At 33.8% G+C, this 20,610-nt stretch overlaps 2 protein-coding genes across 2 annotated transcripts; one reads left to right on the forward strand and one right to left on the reverse strand.

Annotated features, from left to right (window-relative positions):
• Positions 1–5,286: 5,286 nt before the first annotated feature.
• LOC130627092 (conjugated bile acid hydrolase-like) lies at positions 5,287–6,528 on the forward strand. Its single transcript, XM_057441361.1, has 2 exons — positions 5,287–5,474; positions 5,555–6,528. Exons 1-2 carry the CDS (start codon positions 5,381–5,383, stop codon positions 6,037–6,039), a joined length of 579 nt encoding a protein of 192 aa, XP_057297344.1. The 5' UTR covers positions 5,287–5,380; the 3' UTR covers positions 6,040–6,528.
• A 12,167-nt stretch (positions 6,529–18,695) lies between these two features.
• LOC130629925 (uncharacterized) lies at positions 18,696–20,369 on the reverse strand. Its single transcript, XM_057443302.1, has 4 exons — positions 20,357–20,369; positions 19,411–19,629; positions 18,857–18,977; positions 18,696–18,735 (listed from the first exon to the last, which is right to left on the reverse strand). The coding sequence occupies exons 1-4, from the start codon at positions 20,367–20,369 to the stop codon at positions 18,696–18,698; spliced, it is 393 nt and encodes a 130-aa protein (XP_057299285.1).
• Between the last annotated feature and the right edge of the window lie 241 nt (positions 20,370–20,610).

The following is a 20,610-nucleotide window of genomic DNA, read 5'->3' on the forward strand; positions in this document are numbered from 1 at the left end:
CATTGTTAAAGAATGTGACACATCTTATTTTAAGATCTGACAGAAAGGATTATTTTAGTTAACCCATTTTTCGGTCACATTGTTCCAAATGGGTTTTGATATATCTTAACGCAGATTGGCTACACCTGAAGTATGAGTAACGAGTGAATATTCGTCGTCGAGTTAGTAGCCAATATCAATAGTAATAGTTCGTGCGATTTTTAGTCACAACGAAACACAACAAAAGTACACGAACCATCAATTTGTGCACGTGAGTAAAATGTAGTTGATGAACAGTGTTTAGGATTTCATCTGGATGAAAAAATACAAAAGAATTTGGACAAATTTAATGGTATTAAATATGATCTCAACTTTTGTAGGTGCGTAGGCCAGAGATTAAGAATATCTTAGCTTAAGAATAAAATAACTTGAATCCAGAATTAATAATAAGCAATTATTTCCGAACAGTATTTCCTATTTTTAGGGATTTTTTTGTAATAAGATAATTGCCACATTTAAAAACACACATAATTCCAAAAGAACATTTTAAAATGTTTTTATTAAAGTATACGTTAACCTTATTCCTGCTGGGCTTTTTAGGGGCTCCTCAATGGTGGGGGGGGGGGCTTATTCGACCCTCCCCCCCCTTTGTAATTTTTACAGTTGTTGTCCGTTGGTCTTGAAACTTACAACAAGTGTTGTCCAGGTATTAATAAGCAATTTCGTGAAAAAAAGTTTGATAACGTCAGCATTTTTGGTGATGACGTCTCAAATTCGGTGACATATAGAAAATAAAGCACTAACTTTGAATTTTATTAACGATTTTGAATGCGATGAATTTAGTAACAATAATAACACAAAATAATATAACAATATAAACTAAGAAGTCACTTAAAGCTTTTAAAACATGTAAAAACATTTTTTAGTAAAAAGTAGGAAAAGTCACGAATAGGGTTAACAATAATTATCTCTTTTAGGCGAATTTTTTAATATGTAAACTTGTTACAACATACTTTGAAGACTTTACTTTTCATACATTCGAATATCAGACCCCTTGTGAGGTTTTTATATATAAAACGTCAAAATTCGTCTTAATTTTTCTTAACATAAAAATATCAGATGTAACTGTGTTATGTTTACTGTTATAAAAACTTTAGGAGTATCCGCCTTTTGGAAAGTTGATATATTCAGAATTCTTTTTCAGAATTTTTTCAGAGAAAAACAAATAAGAATAAGGTCAGCCACACAAGCTTCTTGAGAGTAAAAACATATTTGTTGACCTATTTTTCATCGAAAAAAACATAATGATAAAATAGATATTTGTAAAGAAATCATAAACGTTTGTTTTACTTTAGAAAAAAAGAAACAAAAAAGAAAACATTATTAATTTTGAATTTTTTAAGAGGAAAAATAGTTACAAGATACTTAATGTGCACAGTTAAACATTTTCATGCGGTTTAGATTAGCTTAAGCTTACCTCGCACTTTAAAAACAACTTTATCTCAAAACACTCATATCATATTAGTATTTTAAAATGTCTCTTTTCACCTGATTTGCAGTTATAAGAGTGTTACTATAATAAAACAAACAAGGTTAAACAAGCTAATCGCATGTAAATCCGATCGCCATCTGGATTAAGAGCTCCCAGGTGGCAAATATCAAAGTAATTTTAACTCGGTGATTTTCGTATATACCAACAAATATATATCAATAAAGTCGGTAAGATTATGAGTTTTGACGTTAAATTTGTTGCCTTACCCGAAATTATATCGCTGGAAACATAAACGGGTGTTTATCACTCGACTCTTTCATATAACTAGTGCATCCCTAGGCTACGTAATGACATCAAAATCGGATAAAATCAGAAATATGTTTATACCAACAAACATTTTAATATGGCGCAGAAGAAGTGACCAAAGGTTAAATTTCTTTGTGTTCGAAACGAATATTTTTTCTACAGAAAAAAAATTAAAAACAGTTGCATTATTTTCTGCAGATGTCCGCTAATTTACAAAGAAAATTTTCAAAAACAATACAATAAAAACAATGTATACAAATATGTCTGTTAATTAGAATGTCCACTGATTGCCTTTCCACTTTTCAGTCCGTCAGTTTTCTATGAAATTTTGACGGGAATTCGGTCGGTGTAATGAAATCTGTCCGTTAATTAAAGGTGTCCGCCTTTTGGAGTGTCTGTTAATTAAAGTGAATACTGCATTTGCGAAATACGATTTTTTAAACTGATATAGCTATACTGGACAAGCGGTTTGACGCTTGTATTCGTTGATTTTCATTTTGCATAAAAACATTATACTACAAAATCTGCAAAAAAATGTTCGGTTAAAGGATTTAATCGGTAAGAATATTAGGTACTTTCACAAAATGTTATCAACATAGAGACACTTTTTGGTGGCTAATTGTTGGAAAAATCAATAAAAGAAAATAAATTTAATAAATTTAATAAATAAAATTTAATAAATTCTCTGTTATATATAAGAACTTCAACTAACAATGGAAACTGCGAATGTGCAACCTATTTCTCCTATTTTTTCCTCTTTTTGATTTTAATGCATCAAAAAAAGGAAAAGCGAAATCATGCATCATCCCAAACAGCAATGTTAATAATGTCTGTAGCACTGACACAGCAAAAAAATGAACAGCAGCCGCACCACTTAGAATGAGAATGTTTTTATTTGATTTATCTCCTTGCTCATTTTACGAGGTTGTTTATATGTTTTTCTTGGACTAGGCTGACTCATAGGGATGACCTGCTGACTAGAGCTTGTTGGTCCTCTGTTACTAGTATTAACTGCTGTTGTGAGGGAGAGTCAAAAACAAATGCATTACCACCTTGAACAAATAAAACTATAAAAACTGTATCCTTAAGATTTGTATTCTGGCAACCATTTTTAGTTTTAAAACTTCTGGAAACAAGACTTCCTTTTCTTCCTATATCTTCTATTTCTGACTGCTGTTTTCATTTTTATTTAAATATCCTGAAATAACTTACATTAACTTGTATCATGCAACTGTATTTCCTTAAAACAACCCCAAAAATAGCAAAAATAGCAAACAAACACAACAAGAACAATCCTAAAGTTAGCTAGCCAAGAGTTTGTTTTTATTTACAACTGGCTTTAAAACCTGACCTTTTGAGTATAAGGCGGGAAACAAAGCCAATTTACTTATTTATCATTCCATTATCAAAAACATCAGCAGAAAAACACGAGGAAATGTGGTAAAAACGCCCTAAGAATCGCAACATACAACCGATTGCTAGGCAAACCTTAGAATCTGCATAGTGAAAATGTGAATTTGAGCCACATCTCTTTCAAATTTAGTCCCTTAAATAGTTTATTCTTCGATCCTCATATGTTGTTCTCCCACAGAAAAAAAAAATAATAGCAAAGTTTTTTGCACCCCCTTCAAATTTGAAGGGGATGTGTTTAACTACCTTAAACTAAGTAGAAATGGTTGGTGGTAAAAATGCGGTCATTACAAAACCTTAGTCACTGAGCCCACTTTTTTTAATTTTTCATCAATTTTTTTTACCGATGAGGTAAGTCAAACATGGATCAACTTTAAAAATAACTTTGGTTTAAAATCTTCACGCTTAAAGTTTTTGTGCCGTGCCTCATTTTTAAACATAAATGCGACATAATTAAAACCTTGTAAAACAGACGTTTATTGACCTTTTAAAAACTGTTGAGTGAGTGTTAAATAATGTAATTTTGTTTATGTCTTATACACAAACAGCAAAGCTCGCCATGTATAATCTAAATTTTTAGAAAGTACTAGCGAATATACTTCGATGTGACCTCGCGACAATTTTAATAAATATCAACAAAACACATGACGTCACTGTGGCGGCGACTAAACAATCCCATCAATTCGAACCGTCCTTCTAAAACATAAGAGAAAATGCCGTCCCCGCCTAAAATGTAGAAATATCTTCAAAATGAAATTTTGTGGGAGATTTTCTTTGTGCTCTTTGTTTCCTGCTGATGTTTGTCACGTGTTATGTGGTTATGTAAATTTAACATCTTTCATAAATTGAAAGTTTTCAAAGTTTTGTATATTAAAATAGACAACTCTTAACTTTTTTAAAGCTCATACTAGGTTATGAATGTTATTTTAAAATTTCAACATCAGAAATTTTTTGAATTTAGGGTATTCGTTAAATTTTGTAATTTTGTTGCAAAGTTGATTGACCTTGAGATCGTGCCATCCAAAGACACCTCCTTGGGGCAGGGCTACTATATACGCAGACATTAGAAAAAAAAATATGGAAAGCATATAAATAAATGTAACAAAATATTCTGGGCAGACTTCTTTGAAGAGAACAACAAGAAAGACGCACACTGAAAATGGTGAGGTTTTTTTTTCATTTTACACTCCAAGCAGTTTATTTTGGTTAAGCCTTTGAAAAACGCATTTTGACTATTTTAAAATTATAATCGAGTTATAAATTATAATCGAGTTATAAATTATAATCGAGTTATAATCAAATTATTATTTTGCGATGTGCGGTATCAACATACAAACAGTATATTGGTCTCCTTTTTCCGATAAGAAAGTACGAGAAAATTTTGGCAATGCTTCTTAATTAATTAAGAATGCCATAGAGATGAAACATAGGTGGTAAATGTGGAATGTTTATCATGGCAAAAACTACTAGTGGCCCATCTAAAATCACATGAATTGTCAGTGTAGTTTTCCACACTATATGTATACTACTAAAGTTGAATTAAACTGACATATTAAGTTAAACATTGGTAAAGTATTGTTTAGAAGGATGTTTGCTTTCGAAATACTCTTCGCTAAACAAAACTATTTTACCTATGATATAAACCAATCTTCCTCTGTATCTTTTTCAGATTATCGTTGCTCTTACTGCATTTATCTTTCTTTATCTGCACAATGTGAAACCATGCACAGAATTCTTTGTCAGAGCTAAAGATGGTAGCGTAGTTGTTGGAAGAAGCATGGAGTTTCCATTAGATCTCCATTCTAACATCGTTGTAGAACCCAAGGATACACATAAAAGCAGTATGATGCCAGCCATTTGCGCGCAAGCTACCAAGTTCACGTGGAAAAATAAACACGATATCTTGTATGTGGATGGAATGGGTTCACCTGTATTTGTTGACGGAATGAACAGTGCAGGTACCTAATATGCTATTTCATTTATTTTGCAGAAATTTGTGCTTATTACCTTGTTGCTGTAAAATTATTAAAAGTTTACGACATGTTCAGGGTGAATAATGAACAAACTTATGTGGTGATGAATGTGATATTGAATTTATGTCCCCGTTAAGTCATTCATAAGAGTACTTTATAAAAGTTCCACAGCTGGATTATCATTAATATTATTGTTACTTTAGGTTTATCTGTTTCATCGATGTTACTAAATGGTTACACAAAATATGATGATGTCAACGTTAACAAATGTACTTCTTTAGTTTCAAATGTGGAGTTGGTCGGATATATTCTTGGTATGTTATAATTATGTTTAGTTTTGTTGTTGTTGTTGTTAGTGCTGTTAATATATGTGTTGTTACGATTTTTATTCTAGGAACATATAGCTCTGCGAGAGAAGTATGGAAAGCCATAAAAAACGATTCATTCCCAAGGGTATTTAGTCCGCCGCTTCAAGGAATAAAGTTGGATCTATACTACAGTATTATTGACTCCACTGGAGAAGCCTATGTGCTGGAATATCTTAATGAAGGGCGAAGAATCCATAAAAATATTTTGCAGGTGGCCACCAACTCTCCTCCTTATCAGTTTCACTTGTTGAATATGAAGAACTACGTTCATTTATCGAGATTTTCCAAACCAAACTTAAAGTTAGGAAAGGTGACAATAAGTGGAACAGATGTTGGTAATGGTTTGCTTGGTGTACCCGGGGATTTTACTCCACCGTCAAGATTTGTACGGACGGCGGCAATGATACACTTCGCCAACACCAAGGATGACGGCGAAGGTGCAGCTAAGTTAGCATTTCACGTTCTAAATGCTGTGGATATTCCCAAAGGTAAGAATCACCTTTTCTATTAATTAAAAAGTGACAAACATTGTCTTAGAACGTCAGCATCAGAAAATAATTCCTTTTGGGAATTTTTGCTTTTAGGAGTGGCTCTTGTTAATCCCCCGCCTGCTGTTGGTTTGTATGGTTATACTCAATGGGTTGTGGTGAAAGATTTAAAAAACCTGATCTTTTATGTTCGTTCTTACGACGATCAATCCATTAGAATGGTACCTATGAAATCAATTCATCCCAGAAAGAAGGGTAAAATGCCAGTTGAGAGAGGGTTTAGAAAATTTATTCGAAACATAACATCGAGTTTGTACAGTCGAGCAGGAACTGTGATGATATAAATAACTTTTTCTGCACACGTCAAAGATTACTAGTTACCATTGATTTTAAACAGAGATTCTTTGCTTCCACGAAACTGTTTATATTTTTTTTAGCTATGTGCAATTGTAAACGTTAACTTTTGTAGTAGAACTAGTAACTTGGTCCTAGTTATTATTTGCATGGAGTTTTGTTTTGAACTACATCATTGACACGAATGCGAAATTTTTCAATGGCTTTCAATGCATTCCGAAATCGAAGAAACTTAAAAGTAGTGATTTTCTCAACAATTTTATCCGAAACTCGCTGCAGTTAACGTAATTTGTTGACCTCTCCATTTTCAAAGATAAATAAATCACCTACTGAATTTCCTAATGACTTTAAATGCTGACTGTCTTTATATTACATTTAATAAATGTCGACTATTACTTTTTCTGCGTTGAACCTGAGTGAATTTCGTATTTTTTTTTTATTTTGCAGCATAATCTAAGTGTTTTTGTAAAATTGTTAGCTCATGCTACGTGAGTAGACTAAACTTTTGGTTTTCAGATTTACCTGTCGTTCGATTTCTTCAACGCACGCGGTTCCGTCACTAATTATACATTTATACATTTATATAATCAAGTATATTGATCTGTGATACGTGTTACTTTTAGGAAAGATTTTTTATGTGTTACCCATTTAACATCAATTTTCCTTTGAACAAGTCGCTTTATATAACACTTTAAATCCGTCGCGAAAGTTTTGATCAGAACGCGGATTATCGCTCGCGAATATGGGAAGTTCCCCTCTCTAAAGAAAGACTCTGTAATTCCGGCCACCTTCTCCAGAGATAGGCACCTGATTTTATTTTTCGCCTTGTTTGGGGAAACGATGGCTGGAATAATCTGCGACAATGGATTCCCATTTTCTTCCCTAGAAAAACTTAAGTCAAACTTTAAAGTAGGTTTTTACTTATCTGATCAACTGATGGCTTCTGATTAGGATGTTATATTGTCTGATATTTTTTTTGCGAAAGATTGTAATAAGCATTTTAATCAAACATGGCGGTTGAGACACGAAGAATCGGAGTATGACATTGTCAAAGGCTGAGATTTCTCTTCTTTCTAAGGGTCTTAAATTCGTTCCCACCCCACATCATTTTGATAGAGCACGTCTTAAAGAGGAATTAGAGGTATTTGGTCGCAGGTTGCGTTTATTATGGCATTTTAGGAACGAGGAAGGGATCTCTGTTTTCAATCTGTTTCGTCCTAAGTCGAAATTTAACCCAAAGGGAAAAGATGTCTCCATTGAACTGTACCTTAGTAGACTTGAAGAAGAGATCTTAGCCTTAGATACAGAAATTAAATACTCAAATCTTACGAGGGAGGAAAGAGCAGCTATAAAAACCCTAAGAAATGACGGGTCCATTGTTATCAAGGTGGCTGATAAAGGCTCTGCGGTAGTGGTTTGGGATAGGGAGGACTATCTTAGGGAAGCAGTCCTGCAGCTTGATAATGCTGAGGTTTATGAGGAAATTGAAGGTGATGTTATCAGCCCCCTTGTTCACACTGTGATGAGTTGTTTACAAACAGTCAAACTTAGGGGTGATGTAAATATGGAGACAATGGATTATTTTTTGGTTAAAAACCCTAGGCCAGGACGATTCTATCTTCTCCCTAAGATACACAAACGACTTCAAAACGTTCCTGGCAGGCCTGTTATATCAAATTGTGGTTTTTTTACAGAAAATATATCTTCATTTTTGGACCACTATTTGCAACCCCTTTCTAAGAAAGTTAGATCATATATTAAAGATACTAATGATTTTTTTAAAAAACTGCTGATTTCCTTTTATGCACTGTTGACGTAGTTGATCTTTATCCCAATATTTCACGTCTAAGCAATTTAATGTCTTCCACAAAAAAATCCTATAAAAACCGCATCTTCGCAACTGTCAACGGATTTATTGCTGAACTTTTTTGGCATTGCATGACGTTATGGCATCAATAAAGCGAGTGATAAATCAGCAAGCTGATAAAACATGGAGTGCGTTGGGTAAACGTTTCATGATATATGAAATGGATTATAGTAAAGTGTTAACGCCAGAAATTTTAAGCTACATTAAATTGAATGCTGATAGTCTCGGGACAAACATCGGATATATCGAAATCAGGCGCAAGTATAAAAATAAGAAACGGCTATCATTTAAACTTAAATTTGTTCAGCATTTTCGTTGGACTCCCATCCACTGGTAAATCTCATGCTTTTAAATCAACAGCCATAGATCCACTTATAGAATTGCAACTACAACTGATGTCATTAGTAATACAACAAGCAGTGGCTTAACAAAAATATTAACCAAACAGCAATCACTATACATCGTAATCCTGAAATTTCAGAATATTTGCTCAAATGTTTGACGTGTCACACTAAAACTAATCTATATTTATATACATATGCCTAAAACACAATACATCGGTTAACATTTCAGGGGCCACTCAAATAAAATCTATGGCGCATAATCTTTCAAAAATGGATACTGGTAACGGTTTAATGAATCGTTTTCTCATTATGGTACCATCCTCAATTCGACGATTACCTTATGCACAAATTGAGGCCAAATCGCACTTAGATACACATGACATCGTTGGAGTACGCAAACTATATGAAACATTGGTTGATTTAGATCCCAATAATCCAAAACTCCTGTATTTCAGCGAAGAAGCATTGCAGTAATGCCTTTATTTTAATTTTCCTTCAATTCCTTCTGTACCAATGATTTAAGATAAATGTTACGGGAAATATAATAAATTGGAAATTATGTATCCCCTTGGTTATTATAAAAAGGGTTACATGCATAATACCGGAATTTCTCCCATAACATGTATTATATTTTTAACCTAGATATAGTAAATAATTTTTTCTTTATTTCAATTTTAGATATTTTGAACAAATGGAATCAGACTTTATTTCTGATTTTAACAGTGCATTAAGAGAAGGAAGGCCTACCCCTAAGTCAAAGAAGAGTGATCTCGTCCCACGCATCGCAGCATCTATTCACACGTTGCATCAAGACCATTTGCACTAACTGAGGAAATTACAAAAGAAACTTTAATTAAGGCCATCCACTTTGTTGTAACCGCGGAGGAACAAAAGGAAGTGTTTTCAATGGTAAGTGTAATTATCATAACACAAAAGTATCTTTCCTTAAAATATATATTAAACTACTAATTCGTAAATATTATTTAGTTCATAAAAGAATTAACCAACGATAAAGTTCGAGAAAAAAAAAATCAACCAAATATTGAAGAAATTTCAAAAGCAATCTTAATGTGCCCTGGACCAGTCATCACATATCGCATGTATAAATCCACTTCTCAAACAAAAATGAGGTGCATAATAAAATCAGAATATTTGGCTGCAATAAAGAAACTGGAATCAAACAATGCAGGCTTAATAAAATCTTTCAGAGCAGGACGAACATCCCACGATCCACTTGTTTTTATTAAAATCGAATATAACCAACTTCCCTTGTGTCTCCAGGAGATTACCAATCGCACAGATTACAGTACGAATTACCTCACAAAAATACATAAACTTATTTCATCGTCGATGAGAGAATACCTATTATCGCAGAATTTAATTACTTCAGAACAGATAGAAGCTTAATTGCTTTCATCATAGAGACTATTGTTAATTTTATGAAGAAGTTTTAGTTGATTTTTTTAATAATGTTTATAACATTTAGTTTTAGTGCAAATGTTTTTTCAACTTCTCTATCATAGTGTATACATTCGTAATGACAAATTTTTCGTTCTTTAAATAGTTTCATTGTTTATTTAATATTTTTACTTATTAGAAAACATTTATATAATGTTACATAATGTTTTTTTAAACTGGTTTAATTCTAAAAATGAAACTTTTGCTCAAACCCCTCTTCTATCTCAAATCATTTTCAATTATTTTTCGACATTCTTTAAATAAACAAAGACCAAGAAATGAAGGCAACCAGTGACAAGGAACTTTTTGCAGTAAACTCCTAAAGAAATGAAGAAACTTTTGAATTTAAGTCCATCATCATATTTCTTATAAAATCCTGTAAAACCTGTATTTAGTTCACACAATTGGCACATTTGGCACATACGCAATAATAATTTCACAACGTATCGGTATTTAATAACTAACGTTTTATCTTCGAAGGAAACAACATTCCGATGGTGTTTAGAAAATAATATTATAAGTGGAGTACAATATTGTCCTAAATGTTACAGCCTAATGAAAATATGTAAATCTTGTAAAACTTCGGATGGACAACGTTGGCGATGCAGAAAAGACCGTCATGACGTCGAAGTATCTTTAAGGAAGGATTCATGGTTATCCCTATTAAACTTAACAATGGAAGAGGTAATAGAACTGACATATTGGTGGTCAACAGGTATGTTATGAATTCCTCACATCATCACAAATTTTTTACATAATTTTTACAAAATCACGATAGTACAATAGTTTGAAAAAAACTATTTTAAGGTTAAGCATTTCAAGCATTTCAAGTTCCATGTGAAATCAAGCTTAATTATTCCACCATAGGTTTTGAACATGAACAGATATCTAATCAAATGGGACTTTCATCTAATACTGTTATAGATTGGTCAATGTTCTGTCGTGAGATATGCGAAATAGTTATGATGAGGGAAAGTGAGCCAATTGGTGGACCAGGTAACATATAAATCTATTTCTTGGAAACAATATATAGCAGTTGGAATAAACATATATTTAAACAATTTACTATTAATTTAGGTATGTGCGTGCAAATAGACGAAAGCAAATTCGGCAAACAAAAATACCATCGTGGTCATCACGTCGAGGGACAATGGGTTTTTGGTGGCATTGAGGAAGAATCCAGAAAAAAGTTTCTGGTAGCAGTCGACAAACGTGATCGTGATACATTTATTCCTTTAATACAAAAGTATATAAAACCAGGAACAAAAATTATATCCGATTGTTGGAAACCTTATGCCATTCTTGGAGAGTTAGATTACACACATTTTAAAGTAAATCGTCGATAGAATTTGTCAATGAAAATGGTTTTCACACTAACAAGATTGAAGGTCATTGGAGACAGGCAAAGAAGATGCTTCCTGCTTTTGGTGTACGGAAGACCATGTTCAGCTCCTACCTTGCTAAATTTATGTGGCGTTAATCTAACAAAGCGACAGATCTATTCAAAAAGATTATTGAGGATATTGCCAAAGTTTATAACGTATCATCTGAAATCCCAAAGTCTTAATACCTTTTATTACCAATACAATATCTTTTTGGGAATTATCAAGCATAGCGAACATCCCTTATATCTCCACTTAAAAACAATTGTTTATTACATATTATGTCAAAATAAAACCATTCATTCTGTTTATTTCTCCAATTCCTCATAATCCATTTGATTTGTTTTTATCTTTTTTATATAGTTCGATCTGTACTTTTTCTGTTAGATAAAATTATCCATTGGCATGTCAAATTTGGAGAACACCCATTCCCTAAATAGTAATAATTCATATTATTTTTTATTCACTTTGTTTAGAAAATCTCGTAGATTTTGTAGATAAGTAGAAATGGGTAATTCGTACCTTGTCTCGATTACTTCGAAAATAAGTTACAATATCTAAAATATTTTTTTCATTTTAATTTTTTTAACCCCCTTTAACTCTAGCTAAACTCTGGCTACAAGTAACAACAAAACGTTAGCTCGTTAAAGTCTTATTAAACCGTTTTGTATTGTAATTATTGTTCCCGAAATTTATATTTCTGAATGGTTATAGAATATAGAGAACCGTCTTTAACTAAAAGAAATAACATCAGTTTCATTGTTTTTTCATTAGTAATCGGTTTTCTAAAGAAAGGTTGCTTCAGATCTCTAGGCCAACAAGAAAGACTAAAAAATGCACCTCCGTTTATCACTGTGAATAACTTTTCTCTTTCCAGCATATACTCGGTATCATTCGAACTTCTCACCAAGTTAACGTAATTGGTTATTTCATCTATCATTAACTGTGAAAGAAAATCCATTATTATAACTGAACTATTAAAAATAAACAATAAGTGTATTCTTTTTGACTGCAATGACTTCTAAATGACACTGGCAGGAATTTGGCTTGCGTAAAGATTTACTGAAATCTAAATTTATTTTGCAAAATGACCCGAACTACCCCAAAGATGCGATTCATATCTTTGCTGAAAACCAACCTGCATCTGAACAGAACAAAAATATGCTAAACAGTATAGCATCGGATGAAATAAATATCGAGGCCATTGACAAAATTCCAGAAAATATTCCTGTGTCAATGGTGCAAAAACTCTATAGCTGCAGTCAAATGGAGACAGGTGGACTAGCGCAAAACCTTCTTATAAAACTTAACGCAAAAGTCATGTTGACATCAAATATCGATATATCAGATAAACTTAAAGGGGAACTCCAGTAAAAATCACTTTTTTCTTTTTTGTTTTATACGTACTCAGAAAAGCATAAGAAATCAAAAAAAAATTACTTCACTTGTTTTTCTTATTTAAAATCGTTGTACTTGCCTTAGCATATTTAATTTTTTTCTCATAACAAAACAGACAGGCGCAATTTCATTTAGGACTGGACCCAACTATAAATAATGACATCACATCGTGCAGAAAGTTTAAGCGAGCGCAGAGAACGTTCATGTTAAGACCTCTGGCTTACATTTAAATCGCTTTTTGTATGTAAATTACGTTTAAATCTTTAAAAAATGGTTAGTTGCTCTGCGTTTCGATGTTCCAATCGATTAGAGAAGTGTAAAGAAGTAAGTTTTCACAGAATCCCGTCTGTAAAAAAGAAAGAACTCAGACAAAAATGGCTAAACAAAATACGTCGTGCAGGTGATCTGCCAAGCGATCAAAGTTTTTATATTTGTTCGTCGAACTTCACAGATAGTTCTTTTAAAAGAGATCTCCAGATAATAATCTTCCATATTAAAATATTGCCACTTCGCAAAAATGCCATTTTAGCTAGTCAGCGCGGTCAAAGTTTCTCATTTCTTCTCACTTCATTATTTGCACTTATATTCACAACACAACCAAATAACGTTTTCTACATTTTTATATTATAAAAGAACATTATACCAATTTCCAATACAAACACCGATAAAAAAAGTTATTTAGTTAGACATGTATCTTTCGTAGCGCTCGTAAGTTTTTTTTTTTCAAAAAAAAAGCGTTTTGATGGAAAGGAAGGACCTGCCGAATATTTTCAGGGGGTAAATGTGCCCATTTGTTAGCATCATTTTATCGGCGCTACTTCTAATCTTTGTTTATTTAGGCTGAACTTACTGGTATTAAAAGAAAGAGACCGCTGACCAAGGATGCTGTTCCAACAATTTTTTCTTTTAGTAAGCCTGAAAATTCAAAAGAATCGACATCAAAAAGATTGGAAACTTTCGCTAAAAAACAAGTGTGTTTTTAAAATTTATACTATTGCCAAAATATGAGTTTTGCCTGTCTTTTTTCTTAGAAGTTATTCTGATCATTTTTTTTCTAGTGTGTTGCAAAGGCTTTAAGTGTGGAGGATGATGTTGACCTTGAAGTGTTCGCTGAACAAGAAATAATTTCATTGTTTAAGGAACAAGATGTTAGTGCAATTGTGGAAACGGTAGAGAAATCGGTTGGTCCCAATACTTTTACCAGGTCCGTTAGAACACAATGTGACCCCTTAGAGGCAATTCATCCTGAGATACAACCAACGAAGGATGTTTTTAATGTGAAATTTAATCTTCCGCACGGACGATATAAGTCTACTAACGCTGACCTATCCTTTCCTCCGCAAGCTGACGTGACATTCTTGCTGAATGAAAATATGGAAAGTGATCATGATATCATCTCTGGCGACGAGTGCTCTTTTGATGATTCTTTATACTCACCGCAATTACAAATTCACATCGACAACAGTTATGATGAAATTATCAGCGAAGAAGAGTCTTTTGACACTGCTGAATGTAACCCAGGGTTCAAAAGCGACACACAATTTCTTGTTTTCTGGTCTTGTCTGTTGACATTATTTAAAGTTTGTTTCACGTGTTTACAAGAAACGTGCATTACTCGTGTAGTGAAACGTGGAACTCTTATCATTGTTAGTAGTATTTGTCAAAATGAACATGTTTTCAGCTGCCAGTCTCAACCTATCGTAAATGGAAGGGCTGCAGGGAACTTTTTACTTTCTGCAGCCATATTGTATTCCGAGAACACATAAGCCCGCATTTCCGAAATTATGAGTATGTTGAGGCTTCAGTTTATCTCTAACTCCATCTTCTATGATATTCAAAGGTCCGTTCTTTTTCCAAAATTAAACACTTTTTATAAAAAATATCGAAATAACATTTATTCTGAGTGCGCTGCGAAAAAAGGGAATTTGATTGGTGATGGGCGAAGTGACTCTCCTGGTTACAGTGCAAACTATGGTACATACACTCTAATAAGCGTAGACATCAATAAAATCATCAACTTTCAAGTTGTTCATGTTAGAACTGCAGGGAATTCTAGTCGAATGGAGAAGTGAGGATTAGTAACGCTACTAAATAAGTTGCGTGACCACAAAGTGACAATTTCAACATTAACAACAGATCGCCATGTTTAAATCCGCGCATTCAAAGAACATCCTGAGATAAACCACCAGTTCGACGTTTGGCACTTTGGAAAGAGCTTGAAAAAAAGCTTGACTGCTGCTGCGAAGCACAAAAAGTGTCTTGAACTGATACCTTGGATCAAATCCATTATAAATCATTTATGGAGGTGCTGCGATTCATGCGACCAAAATGAAAACGTTTTACGTGAAAGGTGGCTTAGCATTCTCTATCACATTCGTGGAATCCACTCTTGGTAAGGCAATGAATTTTTCCATGAATGTGCGCACCCCACATTAGACCAGCAACGCAAATGGTTAATGTTGAATTCACCTGCATATGAAGCAGTCTAGACTATTGTGCAAAATAAAAAAAACTCTTGCCGACATGAACTATTTGGCGCACTTTTGCCATGCGGGAAGCCTTTCATGATGGCGGCCAGAGCGGACGCAAGTTGTCTCTTGACAAAGATTCTTGTTGTTTTAATTATTGGTATACTTGTAAAGAAGTCACTGTTCACAAATAGTGAAGTTTCAACACGAGTGGATGCTGCAATTTCTTTTGGTTGTTTATGGCAGTATCAAAAGAGCAGGAATTTGGCTTACGTAAAACGCAGTTGGTTTTTACCGCTACTTTTATTGATAGCAGGAGATATTGAAGCGTGCCCGGGACCACAAGCCGATGGAAATGTTGGTAGATTAACAGATTTTACTTTCAGAGAAGGAGTAAAGGTTTTTGCACCAAAACTGTAGAGGTTTGACAAATTGTTAACAAATCTTACGGCTTTATTTTCGGGAGAGAAAAACTCAATTTTATCTCTAAGAGACTCATATTGTACACGAAAGCGATAGCTTCTTTTGTATTCTGGGGTTCCAGTTTGTAGAAAAGAGACGAAAAACTGGCCTAGGAGGAGGTGTTGCTATATACGTATCGGGGAATATAAACTGGAAACGACGAGAAGACCTTGAATGTGAATTTTTAGAAAACATTTTGATCGAAATATGCCCGGAAAAAGCGGAAACGTTATCTAATTTGCTGTATGTACCGACCCCCCCGGCAATTCGCTTCACTTACACAAGAAGTGGAAAGAATATTTTCAATACATGCTTGAGACCGTTAACGACCTATCGCTAGAAGTTATCATTATAGGCGACTTTAATGTTAACTATAAAAATAAAAATGATCATTTAGAATTTAAAGAGCTAATGGCTGTCCAGGGATTTAAACAGTTGGTAACAGCGGCTACGAGAACAACAAGAGAATCAAGCACCCTTATAGATTTGATTTATACAAACAATCACTCGCTAATTCGTTCCACAAAAGTTATACCCTTGAGTATTGGCGATCACGATTGCGTCGCTTGCGTTCGAATACACACTGGTCAAAAACTTCCACCAAAAGTAATTACTTGTCGTAATTATACCAACTACAACCACGATGATTTTTTAAAAGAATTAAATAAACAAAATGGGAAGCATATGTACACATTGACTGATGTAATTAGTTCGTGGAGTTATTTTAAAAATATTTTGTTAACCGTAATCGATAAACACGCGCGCTCATACAAAAGAGAGTGAAGGGAGGCAAGTGCCAGTTGTTAGGTACGGAGGTAAGGAGACTTATGTCTCGGAGAGATACTGTCTTGAAGAAGGCACGAAAATCAGGCAACAGTGCTGATTGGCGTCTTTATAAAAACCTAAAGAACCGATGCAATAACATGATAAAAAATGCAAAGAACAGTTTTCACAAAAACCTCCTTATCGAGAACAAGAGTAACCCAAGAAAATTTTGGAAAATTATTAAAAGCATTTTTCCAACAAAAGGGAAGTCAGTAAACAATGGCACATGTACATCGGCTGCAGAAAACTTAACAAAAGCTGGTAGTTTTTGTTCATATTTTTCCACATGTGCAAATAAACTTAAATCTGTTGCACTGCCAATGAAGGAATTTATATGGAGTAAGCCAAGTCAAGTGAATGAAAATACGAATTCTGTTTTTGCGTTCACTTACGTCTCAAATGTATTTGTTGAAAGTCAGCTGAAGAAGTTGCAGCGCAAGAAAGCTACAGGTTATGACCAAATACCATCAGGACTTTTGAAAGACGGAGCCACAGCGTTATCAAGTCCCTTATCGTTTATCATCAACTTATCGCTAAAAACAGCCACCATACCAACTGAATGGAAGTTGGCAAAAGTCATCCCACTCCACAAGAGTGGGAAAATGGACGAAATGTCAAACTATCGACCGATCTCCATCCTACCGGTCATATCTAAAATAATGGAGAGAGCTGTTTATGTTCAAATTGTGAACTATCTTGAAGAAAATGAAATTTTAACACCCAACCAATACGGATACAGGAAGAAACGATCTACCGAATTAGCCACACTCTTTCTGATAGAGGAAATCAGGAAGGATATGGACAAAGGGAATTTAACAGGTGCGCTTTATGTTGACCTGTCGAAGGCTTTCGATACTTTAAGTCACTCCATTCTCCTGTCAAAACTAAGAAGTTATGGAGTCAAAGGTTTGTCACTAAACTGGTTCGCGGACTACTTGTTTAACCGCGCCCAGATTTGTGAAGTAAATGATCAATGGTCTAAGCCCAACCCTATTGTTTGTGGTGTACCACAGTGGTCCATTCTTGGACCATGTCTCTTTTTAATCTACTTCAATGATTTCGAAAATTGTTTGAAACATTCTAGAGTACTAAACTTTGCGGAAGATACCGTGTTATACATTGGACGAAAAACAAGCCAGCAACTTGAGATTGCTTTCAACGCTGAATTGAAAAACGTAGACAGGTACTTCATTGAAAACGAACTTGTATTAAATCAGAAGGCTGGAAAAACCGAATCGATGATATTCAGCACTAGCAAAAATTTGAATAAAAACGGATCAACCTTGAACTTGGAAATCAACGGAAAGCTAATTAACGCAACCACCGAATATCGATATCTTGGGACTGTTCTCGACCAGACTTTGTCAATGAACCATCACTTTATAAGTCTTTACAAGAAAATGTCTGCCAAGCTTCGTTTACTACTCTCATTGAAATCCAACTTAACGAACAATGCCATCACTAAATCTATGTCGGAATGCTGCTGCCAACGCTTCGTTACTGCTGCACTACAAACCTGAATCTTACCAACGGCCAGCAAAATAAGCTTCAATCGCTTGATAGAAGAACTGCGAAGGTGACAGAGAAACGTCAAGTACCGATTATGAATGAAATAAAGAAACATGCTGTCATGCTCGTCAGAAAATGCTTGGAAAAAGCAGTGTGTAGCAATTTTGAAGATTTCTTCGAGATAAGATCGCACAGTAGAAACACCCGAAACAACAATTACTTACTGACAATACCTAGAGTGAGACTTGAAGTAAATAGATCTGGTTTTAAATTTATGGGATCAAAGATTTATAATGACTTGCCAATCGAAATTCGAAAAATTACCGAGACGAAAGAAAAGGCGTATTTAGAAGAATTAATTACGGCTACTTTGGAACCAATCGACAACGAAAAAGATTACCACAAGTTGCCACAAACAGGATAAATCGCTGAAAGAATAACAGAAGTTGAAAAACCAGACAAAAGCGATGCCATTAAAGCCATCAGGATTTAAAACGCGACTTTTTTATTTTTTTATCTTTATTCAACTTTCTTTGAATAAAACATATTCTTTATCTTCTGCGGGATATTTTCTTCAAATTGCCCATACTACACAAGAAGAAATCACTCTTCTCACCCCTTTTTCCAATCGACTGTGTATCCACCAAGTGAACTGTTTATAACCATCGTAACGATAAGATCCATATAGAAAAATAATTTAGGCATTATTGTCAGTTTTTTACCTTTTTTTCTCGGACAAAAGGAGGGCTTGGGAACAAGGTTGAACTACTTACTCATTTTTCAATTCTAAAGTGTCTCCTCTCAAATCATGCAATGCAGATAACGCAGTTTCTAAAACAGCCTTTGTCAAAACAACCACTTGAAAATCAGCACCTTCTGTAACGCATTTATGACCTATGATACGAGTGATTTTCAATTATACAATATTTATACCCCCGTTTTACTAACTTATCACTTCGACACGAACCTTATTCGATCTTTCGATCACGCATTTCAATGTTCTCCATCACGAAGAAAATGTAACATTACATAAGATTTCTTTGCATTTGTGTGCAAAAAAAGCGCATGCGGAGGAATTAGATTGTTGAACCGTGAAATAAAAACAAATTGGCTTGTGAAGTAAAAAAGATAAAGTTCTTGGATGAAAAGAATGTAAAAGAAAAGCGATGAAATATATTTTTTATTTTTTTAAAAAGGAAAATTTCTCTTAGAAAAAATTTTCTAATATTTGCATTATTATATATATTATTATATTATTATACATTTTATTATACATTATTATATATATTATTTACATATTAATATTTGCAGAATATATCGTACCTACCTTGGAAGAACTCATCAGGAATTTCGTTTGACTCAACGCAGCACACGCTTTCAGTATTAGTTTCCATTGCTCTAAAATTTCCACATTCACACCAATTTGCATTACCCGTACGTGACTCTGCGTCAGTAAAAGAAACCTCAACATTTTCTACACCGTTACTAACTTCATCCTCGTCAGACACAAGAGGTTCAAATTCGTATGGCTGTAGCTTTGTAAAGTCTTGAAGAGAATTATCCGATTCTGAGCTTTCTAAGTTATAATCTTCGTCACTATTACAAGACATCTTATCAACGAACAATGCAAACAGTAAGTAAACAAACTTTTAGAAGGTGTGCTGCTGAGCTCACGGACTTTCTGCACGATGTGACGTATGCTAATTTATTCGGACCTAGTCCTATCGACTTTACGCGACCTTGCAAATTTATTTGAAATTGAAGATGTTTACGGACGTGATTAAGGTATAAACTCCAAGGTATAAATAAAGATGTTTAACGATTGTAAAAGGTTTATTTTGACATATTTATGTATTGTATTATAAAAATAACATATTTTTCAAATATTTTTTTTTTCACTGGAGTGTCCCTTTAATAACGGGCAGATTGGGACTGTTTATCGTATAAAAACTGATGGATTAGAAAAAGTAACAAAGATATATTTGAAAATGGCAGACAAAAGCACAGGAGTTATGAGAACAGATCCATATGCTATGCAAGATAATGTTATTCCAATAAGCAGGATAGAAAAATCAAATTTAATAAACAGAATCTAACTTCACCTACTATGAAATGAATGCAATTCCCACTAATGCAGTCATGGGCTTGTACTGTTCACAAGGTTCAAGGAAAAACGTTTAAAAAAATTGTTGTTTGTTTTGATTTAATAAAGCAACAAGCCTTTCACTCTGGACAAATCTATGTTGCATTAAGTCGAGTCACAAACTTTATACCTAACGGGGACATTTTCTAGATCAGCTATTAAATCAGACACATGAGCAACCGAGCAATACAATTATATGCGAGCACACTCAAAATTGACATCGAAAGATTAATAATTAATAATTAATTAATGATTAATTAATAATGCATAATTAGTGAAAATTCAATCATAGTAACTTTGCTTAATACAAGATCCTACAACAAACGTAAAAATGATATTAAGTCCGACAACGTTCTTATGGAAAGTGATTTACTATGCCTAACA

This window comes from Hydractinia symbiolongicarpus, chromosome 2 (assembly GCF_029227915.1).
Source record: "Hydractinia symbiolongicarpus strain clone_291-10 chromosome 2, HSymV2.1, whole genome shotgun sequence".
Lineage (NCBI taxonomy): Eukaryota > Metazoa > Cnidaria > Hydrozoa > Anthoathecata > Hydractiniidae > Hydractinia > Hydractinia symbiolongicarpus.

Coding starts and splice junctions, on each gene's coding strand:
- LOC130627092 (XM_057441361.1), top strand. CDS start 5,381: ATGTTACTAAATGGTTACACAAAATATGATGATGTCAACGTTAACAAA. Junction 5,475..5,554: donor GTTGGTCGGATATATTCTTG/GTATGTTATAAT, acceptor TTTTTATTCTAG/GAACATATAGCTCTGCGAGA.
- LOC130629925 (XM_057443302.1), bottom strand. Junction 18,978..19,410: donor TCCTGATGAGTTCTTCCAAG/GTAGGTACGATA, acceptor CTCGTATCATAG/GTCATAAATGCGTTACAGAA. Junction 18,736..18,856: donor ACTTTAGAATTGAAAAATGA/GTAAGTAGTTCA, acceptor GGTTATAAACAG/TTCACTTGGTGGATACACAG.